This window comes from Pteropus alecto, unplaced genomic scaffold (genome assembly GCF_000325575.1).
Source record: "Pteropus alecto unplaced genomic scaffold, ASM32557v1 scaffold213, whole genome shotgun sequence".
NCBI classification, from domain to species: domain Eukaryota; kingdom Metazoa; phylum Chordata; class Mammalia; order Chiroptera; family Pteropodidae; genus Pteropus; species Pteropus alecto.
The window spans coordinates 4,533,086-4,546,044 of record NW_006434829.1 but is presented as its reverse complement, the minus strand read 5'-3'; the positions used below and the strand labels follow the sequence as shown (position 1 = coordinate 4,546,044).

Sequence of the window (12,959 nt, the reverse complement as noted above, 5' to 3'; positions counted from 1 at the left end):
TCAGTCTGGACTATTATGCAGAAATCAAGTTCAGTGTTGTCTGTGTGTGTCAATATTAACTTCTATATGACTATCACTTTCATTTAGCTTATATGTAACAGTTGGAAAAGCTTATTTGATTCACTTAAACCACCTTTTCTCTTTTAGGCAAGGGATTACAAATCTCAAATTAGTAGCTCTGACAACTACTACTAATAAGAAGGTATGGGAAAATGTGTTTCATGTTTGCCTATGTTATGTGTCAGAAATAGCATTAGTAGAAAAGTAGTTGTTAGGTAGTGCTCATAGCATATTAGCTCAGTTCACAAGACACTTGACAAATCAGAAATAACCCTGCCAAGTTCTTTTTTTCCCACTTAAAAAATATGAGTATAAATATTGGCTTTACATTTTAATCAGACCATTTCAAGAATAAAAATATCCACAAGAAAATGTTTATTATGTGATTCTTATATAGGTCTGACACCGAGGAATTACATTTACCTTAAATACAAATTGTAGAATGGGCTTCAAGTATGTGGATTTTCATTTATCAGATTTGTAAGGTGGGATAGAGTATAATTTTACCTGTAACATTTAAGTAATACAGTAACAGGCTTGCTTATAAAATTATTTTTTACATGTAACTTTGTACCAAATATTCTAATCTGTGCCCTTGAATGTGAAGTGTGGAATTGTGCTGGGAGGTTTCTACTGACCTACTAAATTAATTGTCCTACTGTTTTTTTAAGATGAAAAACCTCATGGTCTATTCATTACCTATGATGGAAATACTATATTCTTTGGAGGTATCTAGTGTTTCTTCTCTGGTCCAAACAGGAATTAGCACAGTAAGTTGATGTATATTTTGAACCATTTTATAATAAAAAATTAAGGATAACTAAGCTAAGTGTGAGTGGAAGTTAGTGGAATACCTGGATAGATCACAGGCTTATAACTCTGTTGTCATTCTTCCTCAAGTATACTTGTCCAAAGTCAGACTTTTTAAAAAAGAAAACAAAATCAAACAAAACATCTGTCAGCTGCATATTCAATTTTCTTATGTCTCCATGGGAAACATAGATAACTAATTGGGGATATTGCTTTTTTTATTTAAACTTTTTAACTGTGATCTTTAAAAAATATTTTTTTACTAATTTGTTGTGTCTCTTACACAACAAATTTTTTTAAATCATTTGTATTTTTCTAAATCATTTGGCAATTACTTGCCAACACCACAACTTGTCACCCCTAAATACTTGAGCAGATACTTCCTAAGAAAAGGGCATTCTTCTACAACACAGTTATCACACTCACAAAATTTAACACTAATACAATACCATTATGAAATATACCATCCAAATTAAGATTTTACCAATTGTGCCAATTACTTTAAAGCTATTTTTTTTCCTCATCCAGGATCCAATCAAGTATCACATATGAAGTTTCGTTGTCATGGTCACATGGTAGCCTACTTATATCTAGAAGTTCCCTAATCTTTCTCATCTTCTAAGACATTAACATTTTTTTGAGTCCTAGTGCATTGTGTTATAGGATGCCCCTCTATTTGGATTTGTTTCCTCCATCATGATTAGATTTATGCTAAGCTTTTCTGGCAAGAATACTGGCATAGGTAATACTGTGTCCTAACTGCATCACATTAAGGGGCTCGTGTCTGCTTGTCTGGCTATTGGTGATGTTACATTTGATGACTTGGTTAAGGCAGCTCTGCCAGATTTCTCCACTGTAAAGGGACATTTTCCCCTTTGTAAATTAGTAATTTCTGTGGTATTATTTTGAGAATATAGGAATGTCATTTTCCCCAACAGATTAGATTAGATTTCCGTTGATAGATCATTTCTGCCTAAACCAGTTGTTACTCTAGTAACGATAAAATGAATTAATTCTGTATTTCAATTTTAAACATGTTTTTGTTATTGTTGTAGGATACCATATACCTTCTGGAGGGGATTTGCAAAAATGATCCAAAGTAGGTCATGTTTTGTTTTATCAGATAGGTTGTTAAATAATAGCTAAGTTAAAATTTACATATTCAATGAAAAATGAACTTATTTTGAAAACTTTTTTTCAGACTATCTGAAGACCCAGTCTCTGTTTTAGCACTTAGATGTCTTACAGAAGCTTTACCAGAAAACAGGTAACCTCTCATTTTCTTCTAAGCCTTATTAATGATAAGTTTAAATTCCTTGATTCATAAAAATCTTACCGAAATTTCTTTTCTGCTTAACAGATTGAGTCGGTTACTTCACAAACACAGATTTGCTGAAGCTGAGAGCTTTGCTATTCAGTTTGGACTAGATGTTGAGGTAATCTTTCATGAATTTATTTGTTTATTGGACAAACATTTCTTCGTGTACTAGATGCTGTGGAGACAGCACTTTTTGCTTCAAGTTGCTTGATATGGCATGTTTATATTACAGCTCGTTTACAAGGTAAAATCAAATGATATATTAGAGAAACTAGCTTTGAGTTCTGTGGATACCAGTGAGCCAACCGAATGGCAAAAACTTGTTGAGGAAGCTAAGGAAAATCTACATAAAATCCAGGTGTGTTTTCCCTTTCATCTACTAGAGTATTCAGAGTGACGGATTGGTAACATTAGGTCACCTTACTATGTCTGGCATTTGTGAAACAGGATGATGAATTTGTGGTGAATTACTGCTTGGAGGCTCAGTGGATAACCTATGAAACGACCCAGGAAATGCTAAATTATGCCAAAACCAGGGTAAGTTTTTATGATATTTCTAAGTGTTAGTTTGTCTTATGCAAAACAAAACATTTCAATAAAATGAATCCTATTTCCATCATAGGCCTTTTTAAAAGTGTATTTTTTGCTGTAGATTGTTCCCCTGAGTGACCTTTGAACTCCATTGCTTTTAAGGGTTATAGCCCTTAAAATCAGAGTGTAACAGTTGGGCAAAATGTTGTGAGCTTTTTTTCATAAAATGCATTGTTTTTGAAGATATGTCATTATTGTTCACCGTTTATCTCAGTATTTAATGCAGTTTCATTTTTAGAGATAATTTTTCCTTTAATTCACAAAAAATCCATCTTTCATGAAAAACCTAACATGGCAGATGTTTTAAAAGTGTTTCTTATTATTCATCTTAGCTTTTGAAGAAAGAAGATAAAACTGTTCCTGTCTATTCTTATGGCTTAAAAGAGGTAAGTACATTAGATTTATAGGTTAATTTCAGGGTGAATGTACCTTTATAGTATAGTCATGCACCATTTAACGACAGGGATACATTCTGTAAAGTGTATTGTTAGGTGATTTTGTCATGGTGGGAACATCACTGAGTGCGCTTACACACGGCTAGATGGTACAGCCTACTGCACACCGAGACTGTGTGGTACAGCCTGTTGCTTCTGGGCTACAAACCCGTACAGCATGTTACTGTACTGGATTTTGTACTGTACTGGCAAGTATTTATGTATCTAAACAGAAAAGGTACAGTAAAGATACTGTATAAAAGAAAAAATGATACTTCTGTATAGGGTACTTACCATGAATGGAGCTTGCAGGACTGAATTTTGCTTTGAGTAGGCTTTATAAACATTGTACACTTAGGCTACACTAAATTTATAAAATAACATGAGATTAAATCAAGCACAAGAGAAAGTTGCAATCTAGAGATGCCATAAACGAGATGGATGAAGCTGCTGATGGCATAACTTGACATACTGTTCTATAGCAAACATTTTTTTTATATAAGTAGAAAGTATATTCTAAAATAATGATTAAAAATGTAGTATAGTAAATACATAAGCTAGTAACATGGTCATTTATTATCCAGGCTTACACACCGTACGTAATTGTATGTGCTATATTTCTATGCTACTGGAAGCACAGTGTACTTCTTTCCACCAGCATCACCACACACACAGGAGTAATTGTTGCGCTACGATGTTATGATGGCTACGATGTCACTGGGCTATAGGAATTTTTCAGCTCCGTTATTACCTTCTGTGACCACCATCGTGTATGTGGTCACATTCATGCAACGCATGTCTGTATGCTTTTCAGTTAAAGATAGGCCTGTAGTTTTTTCAAGAACAAATTCTTTTAATACTTGTTTTCTTATCTACAAAATGGGAATAATGATAGTACTTATAGAGTTATTTTGAGGTTGAATGAAATAATTTAGATAAACCATTTTGTGTAGTGCTTGGCATCTGTTAAGCATGCAAATAAATGTAGAATGTGATGATTATGATGGTACCAAACATACATGTGTGTGTACATATGCATATGTATTTTTTAACTCTCAAAGTAAATTCTTGGTGTAATCTAGCTAGTTTTTTACCATAAGGGCATTTACAAATCAGTGGGAAAACTAGTCGATTTTGAAGGGCACCCACAATATGCAAATGGCTTCCGCTCTTTTGCAGCTTTATCACATTGAATGATTGGAAATGTTTCCATTATTCTAAATCTTTTTGTTTTGTGTTAAATAAGGGCAGTCATATTTGTGGGAATTGACCTGTCATGTGGGGTAAAATGAGGATGTGTGCAAGACTTCTGAAACAGAATCCCTCATTTTTGGCGTTTTTAATTTTACTATTATTTATTGCACACAACATTCAGATTATCAAATTATTTCTGTTTAGGTACTAAGGGCTCATGCAAAGTTAACTACTTTTTATGGAGCATTTGGACCAGAAAAATTCAGGTCTGTACATTCCTCATTTTTCTTCTTTGGCCTGTGAATTAGATTTAAGTTTGGAATGTCATAAAAGATATAGTATTGCCTTGAATTAATTCGTGTCTCTAGGGGATCAAATGATGGAAAATATTATCTTTCCTGCTAAGCTTTTGACAGTTGTACACCATCTAGGAGAACTGGTACATTCGAAAGGCAAATGTAAATGTGCATACCTTTTGCCTTAACAATTTCACTTCTGGAAATTGATTTTATTAGATATAAAAACGTGTGCCAAGAATATCATTATTTACAAATATGAGATATAATTATCCTCAAGATAAGACAAGCACATTAGGATAAATTAACAATGGACAGATGCTTTATTTTTTTTTCCATGTGGCAAGTCAGTTATTCTGATACTGTCATTAAATGATCCACATTTTCACTGGTGAATGAAATGTTACCTTAATTATATGCTAAAAATCTCATGTGTATTTAAATCTATATATAGACTTTAACTGTATTGAATTGATCTCATCTCCCTATTTTTTCACCAATATTAAATAGTTTTAACTGATGTAGCTTTAAAATGTCCTATTAGTCTACAGCCATGCTATCCTGAACAAACCCGAGCCCGTCTGATCTTGGCAGCTAAGCAGGGTCGGGCCTGGTTAGTACTTGGATGGGAGACCACCTAGGAAGTCCAGGTGCTGTAGATGTAAAAAATTTAAAAATGAGGGATTGTAAGCTGACAAGGCCCTTGTAATGTGAGGTCAACCAAGGGTTGCCTTGCCTAAAATAATAATAAAATAAAATGTCCTGTTATCTGGTAGACTGGCCCTACTCTACTGTTCTTATTTTTCAGAATGTGGGAAGCCAGTCTCATGTTTCTCTATATGGCATTTGGAATCAGAATCAGCTTATCCAGTTTAAAGAATTTTTATTGGGGTAGTTTTTTTTTTTCCAAGTGGCCATGTGCTGAACCTAAGATCAATTTGGGGAGAACTAGCATCTTTATAATATTAATCTTCTTATTTACGGACAGGGTATGTCCTCCTACTCATTCTCTCCTGTTTTTTATGTTCTTGAGTGGTATCTATTTCAGTTGTCTTTATATAGATTTTGTATAATTTTGTTAATTTTTATTTCATTTTTTACCCCTACTGTTATAAATGGGACTTTTCTCTCTCATTTTCAAAGAGATATAAACAGATATTGATTTTTTAAAATACTTTTAAACCAACTACCTTATTGAATTCCTTTGTTATTTGTAGTAATATTTCAGTCGATCTTTTTTCCCAAGTATATAATTGTATATTTGATCATTTTTTCCAATTGTATATTTGTATCTTTTTTTCCAAGTATATAATTGTATATTTGATCATTTTGCCTCTTTTTTTTCCCTCATTTTTTTCCCTTGCCTAATTTCATTGACTAGTACTTGTAGAACAGTAAATAATGGTGGTAATAGGCATTCTTCTTTGTTTCTGACATTAATGGAAGTGCTTATTTTGCTTTATCATTTAAGCATGATATAGGCTTTTAAGGTTTTTGTCTTTTTATCATTTTAAAGAAGTACTCATCATCTCTTTCTGAGCTTTAATCAGGGCTGAGTGGTCATTGCAGCATTGCTGGTTACAGCAAAAGATTTGAAATAATCTAACTGTTCAACTGTGGGGGACTAGTTAAATAACTTATAGTAAATCCATGCCATGGAATAATATGTAGTCCTTAAAAAGAATAACATTTATATGTTCCGATTTAGTATAAGCACCAAGATAATATAAAATGAATTTCTTAAAGTACAAATAGTGTATATAGAAAACTCATTCACTTAAACAATAAAAACAGTTGCTTGGATGTATAGGTATTATCTCAGGAAGAACCTACAAGTAGAGACCTGGCTTCTAGAGAAGATACGGGAGCTCTATAGGCCTGGAATAAGAAGGATTACTTGTCACTGTGTAATCTTTGGAACTTTTTGATTTAACTTTTTGAGGAAAAAAAAAACTAGCTAAAATGCATAATGGTATCCCCTTGTAACAAATAACCTTAATTTTTTTTCTTTACTTTTTTCCTTTCTTTGACTCTGTAGTGGTAGTTCTTGGATTGAATTTCTGAATAACGAAGATGACCTCAAGGATATTTTTTTGCAGTTAAGAGATGGAAACCTTGTTTGTGCACAGTACCTTTGGCTTAGACATCGGGTAATAAGTTTTGCATTTGTTTCTTAATGAATTTATAGCTCCTAAGATAGGTGATTGAATCGGTGTTGGAAACTAACGGGGCAAGAGTGACTGGGTAGTGGGATGTTTTCACATTGTTTGATAAAATATTACCTGTCCCAGAGAAAACTATCTTCGGATGATATTAACTCAGAGGAAATAGTATAGAGATACAATAGGAACTTACTTTATCTCATCATTCAGAGTCTAATTAGCTCCTAAACTTAGTTCAAAGGCAACATTTTACTACATGATTTACTGATGGGCTTTCTTATGTAGCAGCGATGGAGAACGTATTCCAATTGCAGCTCCGATGATGGTAAAGGAAAAATTGCTACTCCAAATCCCCTGAATGTTGGTGTATAACATTAATTCCAAAATGTAGTTATCTTGGTGTGATGTCATTAATGGACACGTTGCTTATTAGGATTTGTACTATCAGCTCCAGTTAAGCTTTCCTTGTCAGGCCATCTCTGCCACCTAATTTGTTATTTGGGACTTGCCATCATGAGATTCATGGAATTTGTGGCTCCCAACTCGAATCATTTGTATAGAATAAATCACCTTAATGCTCATTATTAAAATAGTAAAATAGTTCTCAAAATGACTTCTCAATAGATCTTTCCTTTTTGGAAGGCTGTCATTTTTAATTTGTCAGATAAATCTTAATTTCTCACTGTATAATTTAGGCAAACTTCGAAAGCAAATTTGATGTGAAAATGCTTGAGAACTTGCTCAACTCAATTTCTACATCAGTCTCTTTGCAAAAGCTCTGTCCATGGCTTAAAAATGATGTGATCCCATTTGTGAGAAGGAATGTACCTGAAGGACAGGTACGTTGTCTTTGGAATTTCTGCCCTTGATAATTCCATTTTATTTTTTACATTAAGTCATTGAAGACTAAGTCACACTAACACCAATTAATTCATTTCAATATCCTTTTAAAAGATCATGGATGTTTTAAATTATTTCAGTGATTAACTAATAGAGTATTTTATTTTTAAGTGTTATATTTATTTCAGGAAATTCTTGCAAAATGGTTGGAGCAAGCAGCCAGGAACCTCGAATTAACTGATAAGGTAATACCACTATAATTAGCACTGAAAAGACATTTAAGACTCTCCTAATGGCATAAAACATTATTTTTAATGGTCTCTAATATTTTTAAAGGCAAATTGGCCAGAAAATGGACTTCAGCTGGCAGAGGTGTTTTTTACAGCAGAAAAACCAGATGAGCTGGGATTGGTGTCCTCTTGGCATTGGATTTCCTTGGTATGATATGGAAAATGAATTTTTGGTAATAAAACATTCAGTTTATGTTAAAGGATTTTTCTACATGTACTAGAAATATATCCACTTCTTAAATTTTCTCTCATTTTCTTTTGATGTGTACTTTAAAAATCCACAAAAAAAATTTAATTTTTTTCTTCCTGACTTTTCTGTTACAACTTCAACCTATTTTAATGCACTCTTTCTCTCTGTTGAACCAACCAAAAAGGAAACAATATGTAAACACACTCCTAAGTTGTTGGGATTTTTTTTTTTTTGCATTAGCAGGATTTCACAGTGCTTTAAAAGAATGAAACTCAGTAATGCATTAGGGTTAGTTTTCAAAGGCTATATCAATCAGGTTTTCTTCTTCATTTAAATTAGTAAACCACTTCTAGTTCTGATTGCATTTCTTAGCCATTCCAACAGCCATTATTGCTTAAGTACCAAAGAATATTTTAAAAGATCAAATTGAAAAAATCTGGGACTTTCTGACTTTCTGAAAAAAATAGCAATGGTAGAAAGCAAACTAAGATCAGGAATAATGATGTTATATTTGATGCTGAGGTTAATGAACTGAACTTTTGGCTTCTAAATTTCTTAAGTTCATTTCTTTTTCCCTTCAGGTTTCTGAAAACTAGAAAGCATTCATTTTATTAAAAAAAAGTGCATTCTTGTATTTTAAATAAGTTTGTAGGGTGTCATAATTTAGTTTATAAACTAACATATGAGCTGTCTCAGTATAATCTCCACTCTGAAGAATTTAGTACTTAAGTAGCAGAGGTACGACCTTACAAAATGTCATAATGTACATTCTGAAATTACATTTATCCCTTAAATTTCCGGAGCCCCCAAAAATAAATTTCCTCCTATTTTTTGATATATCAGATTCTCATTAGTTATGTTTACTGACTATATACTGTTAAAAATAAAATGGGAATTTTTTAATTTAAGTGTCAAGCAGTATATTGATGTATATTACCAATGGATCATTATAATGTATTTTTCTGTAGAAGAGCTATTCCTCTTACTATAAAACTACTTTGTTTTTTCCCTGTTAATTGCCTTTTATCGAGATTGAAAATTCTGTTCCTTACGTATAACTTCAGAAAATGTTATATCCGGTCATGATCAATACAGCTAAGACATTAAAGGCCATCTAAATGATTTTTGTGTACCTAAGTATGTTGGGGCTCTGAAAAAATATTACACTAATAGTAATAATTTTTCTATTCTTTTAAAGAAAGAAAAATTTAGATTTCTGTCAGATTCTGATCTATTAATTTGTACTAGTTAATTTTAGTTAAATTCCTATAAAATTTAAAGGCATAAGTTGCAGGTTTTTCCTTATGTATGTAATCGTGGAAATTTCACATTTTATCTGATTCTGACTTTTTATATATTTCCCTTGCATACTTTTATTTCATATTCTTAACTTTTTCATATTCTTAACTTTTAACACTTTTGTTTCAGAAGGATTATGAAAACACAGAGGAAGTATGTCAGTTGAGGACTTTGGTAAATAACTTGCGAGAGCTCATCACACTGCATAGGAAATACAACTGCAAATTGGCCCTCTCTGATTTTGAGAAGGTAAAAGTCTAGATTTAGCAGATTTATTATTTATTATTTTTTATCATAGCCGGTATGATCTGCATTTTTGCCATCCTTTTTTATTTTTTGGCTTCCAGGAGAATACAACCACCATTGTGTTCCGAATGTTTGACAAAGTATTGGCCCCAGAGCTTATTCCTTCCATTTTAGAGAAGTTTATAAGAGTTTACATGAGGGAACATGACTTGCAAGAGGAAGAACTTCTCCTCCTGTACATAGAGGTAACTTTTTCTTTAGATCTAATCTTTTTTCTTGGATTGATGCAGTGTGCCATTGTATTAAATGTTTAACTCTTTAAGGAATGTTATGCATTACTGTCAGAATTTATGCAGCTCATCGAATTGTTTAAGAATGCGGGTTAACTCTGCTACTGATTGACTGGTAACCCTGAACAAAATTGGATAATATTAGGACTCTCTCCAAGTGGTTATTGTGAAATAATAGGAGCACGAGCTCAATAAATATTAAAAATTATTTTTTGTAGACATTAATAAGTTGCAATAATCTTTTAGATTCTTCAGGTATATTTCCTTCTTTAGTTTTCTCAAGAAGGCCAGGGATTTTGCATTTTTGCATTTTTGACCATTGTTCAACATTCGTGGCTAAGTAGAAGTTTAGTTTTTTCACAGATCCATAAAAGCTATTTATATCTAAATGTGTGTTCTCACGTTTTTTTAATGAAAATTTTAAATTAAAAAAAATATATATATATGCTTATCCCTTTTTAGGATTTATTGAAGAGATGTAGCTCAAAGTCCACATCACTCTTTGAAACAGCATGGGAAGCAAAAGCCATGGCCGTCATAGGGTGTTTGTCTGACACAGATGTAAGTAAATAGTGGCCACGTGGATTCTCCTTTTCACCATTGCGTCTCTTCTTAAAACTTTTTTTCTGATCACAAAGAAACATGTATTTATTTGTTAAGGAGAATTTGTGTACTATGAAAAAGGGAATAAAATATTAAAAACTATCGATAATTCTCTTTTAATTATGAAAGTTAAAAGCATTACCTTTTCTCATTCTCACCCCTAGAAGAACCATGGACAATTGGATGCATGTATTTCCAAGCTTTTCTATGATTTTACAAACATAGAGACTTTTTTAAAGTACATTACAGTATGCCTTTATTTTGACTTCACACTGTTATTAGACACTATTATAAAATATGAATAAAATCATGAAAAATATTTTTAAACACAGGCTGTATAAAGCATTAGAGCTATATGAATTAACTTCCAGCAGAGAAAATACTATTCTAAGTTTTTCTAAATATTAAAATTGTTTTTTATGTGTGAAATGGAAGAAATGCTTTTGTAGTCAGAAGATGAAATATGCTCAAGCTGCCATACATTAGATATAAGACTGCTGCTATAGATTAGGCAGTGTCGTTCATTTACATGAAATGTGACCCCAGGGGCTATTCACTGTCACATGTGTATCTTTGTAGCTCATATTTGATGCTGTACTTAAGATAATGTACGCAGCAGTGGTTCCCTGGAGTGCGGCTGTGGAGCAGCTGGTGAAACAGCACCTGGAAATGGACCATCCCAAGTAAGTTCACAGTCTATCAAACAACTTCTTTGATGCTGAATAAACTTCATGTGTTGAGTCGACGTTCGTTTATGGTTTTCTGCCCTTTACTGTGTCCCTTAGTATTCCATAAACAAGACGATCCATGTTAATATCAATAAATTTACTTTTAGGGTCAAGTTATTACAAGAAAGTTACAAACTAATGGAGATGAAAAAACTCTTACGAGGCTATGGCATAAGGGAGGTAAACCTCTTAAACAAGGAAATAATGGTAAGTACAACGAAAAGTCTTTTAACCACTTTGTTCCATTTGTAGGGCAATGTGGTAAATTTGATGAGGATTTCACATTCTTAAAGATTAATAGAGCTAGGTTCTCCACTACTTTCCTTTTTTAGGCAGAATGTTAATAGAGAGTTAATTGTTTATTAGAGTAATAAGGACGACAAAAAGTAAAGTAAGAAACTAAAAGAGTGTATCAAATCATCACATTGTACACCTTAAATGTAAACAATGTTTATTTGTTAATTATATCACAATAAAGCTGGGGGGGGTGGTTTGGACAGGACTGTCATAAAATTCAGAATACAAATCATGTTTTAATTTTTCATACAGCTTAGGTTTTTTTGCTGATGCATTTTAATTAAACGAATACTTTGCCTTTTAAACAAATCATTTCTGGGTTCTCTGTGAGATTTAATAACAGTGAAATGTATATATTATCTCTTTCAGAGAGTGGTCAGATACATTCTCAAACAAGATGTCCCATCCTCTTTAGAAGATGCTTTGAAGGTGGCCCAGGCATATATGTTGTCTGATGATGAAATCTACAGTCTAAGGATTATTGACCTGATAGATAGAGATCAGGTATGAAAGTTTTATATTGTTCTTTCATATGGTTTCTTTGTTGGTGAAATCCTTAAAAGCTCAAAATAGGGGGTGGCTCCATAGTGTAGCAGTTAGCACGTCTGTTTTACATGCAGAAGGTCCTGGGTTCGCACCCCAGGTGGAGCCACGGACCATACCCCAGGTGCACCAGGCCTCCCAAGTACACCAGGGGTGCACGCCACGAGTGTGTGGGAGGAGACACCCCGCCTTCAGAGATCCAGATCTTAAGGGGAAACGGCAACATCCATAGATCAGGGATGGAAGTGGTGGGGGGAATTAAAGAGGGGGTAAAAAATAATCAAATTATCCAAATAATTAGCGCAAAATAAAGTTATACCAAGATACAACATTGAATGTTAGATTGGACACGTTTTTTATAGCTATAGGTTCTTTAAAAGTATTTTGTGAATACCTAATGGGCTTTCATACTCTCTGTTAACAAATTCAGACCTATATCTTATATATGCTAAAGGACTCTTTGACTCCAGAGCAGGACATGGCGGTTTTCATTTTGTATTCTTAAGTGTCTTTATTTTTATATTATTCTATAACCATAGGCATGCCTAAGAATTACTACAAAGTTAAAAGGGTAGTATTTTACTTTTTTTGTTTGCTGTCATCATAAACAGAATTTTCATAATTTTATCTTACCATAATCTATCTTTCAAATGATACTTTTTCATCTTTAAATAGAAAGGAACAAGATAAGTTCAAACTGTCCTTTGCATAAAGGTACCAGCTGTTTTTCCTTCCTCTGAAATACTGTTTACAGGGTGAAGACTGTGT

At 32.9% G+C, this 12,959-nt stretch overlaps 1 protein-coding gene and 1 pseudogene across 1 annotated transcript in view; both read left to right on the top strand.

The window, feature by feature from the left end:
* KNTC1 (kinetochore associated 1) overlaps positions 1-12,959 on the top strand; it is a 56,571-nt gene that overhangs the window by 11,771 nt on the left and 31,841 nt on the right. Inside the window, 20 exon segments of the mRNA XM_025045519.1 lie at positions 148-202; positions 732-830; positions 1,926-1,969; positions 2,072-2,137; positions 2,231-2,306; positions 2,421-2,546; positions 2,636-2,725; positions 3,112-3,165; positions 4,612-4,673; positions 6,742-6,853; positions 7,561-7,704; positions 7,894-7,950; positions 8,042-8,143; positions 9,614-9,733; positions 9,832-9,975; positions 10,483-10,581; positions 11,203-11,306; positions 11,459-11,558; positions 12,018-12,152; positions 12,946-12,959. The exon segment at positions 12,946-12,959 is cut by the window's right edge and continues 4 nt beyond it. Coding sequence (XP_024901287.1) covers positions 148-202; positions 732-830; positions 1,926-1,969; positions 2,072-2,137; positions 2,231-2,306; positions 2,421-2,546; positions 2,636-2,725; positions 3,112-3,165; positions 4,612-4,673; positions 6,742-6,853; positions 7,561-7,704; positions 7,894-7,950; positions 8,042-8,143; positions 9,614-9,733; positions 9,832-9,975; positions 10,483-10,581; positions 11,203-11,306; positions 11,459-11,558; positions 12,018-12,152; positions 12,946-12,959 — 1,803 coding nt within the window.
* On the top strand, positions 5,247-5,365 carry LOC112478394 (annotated as a pseudogene).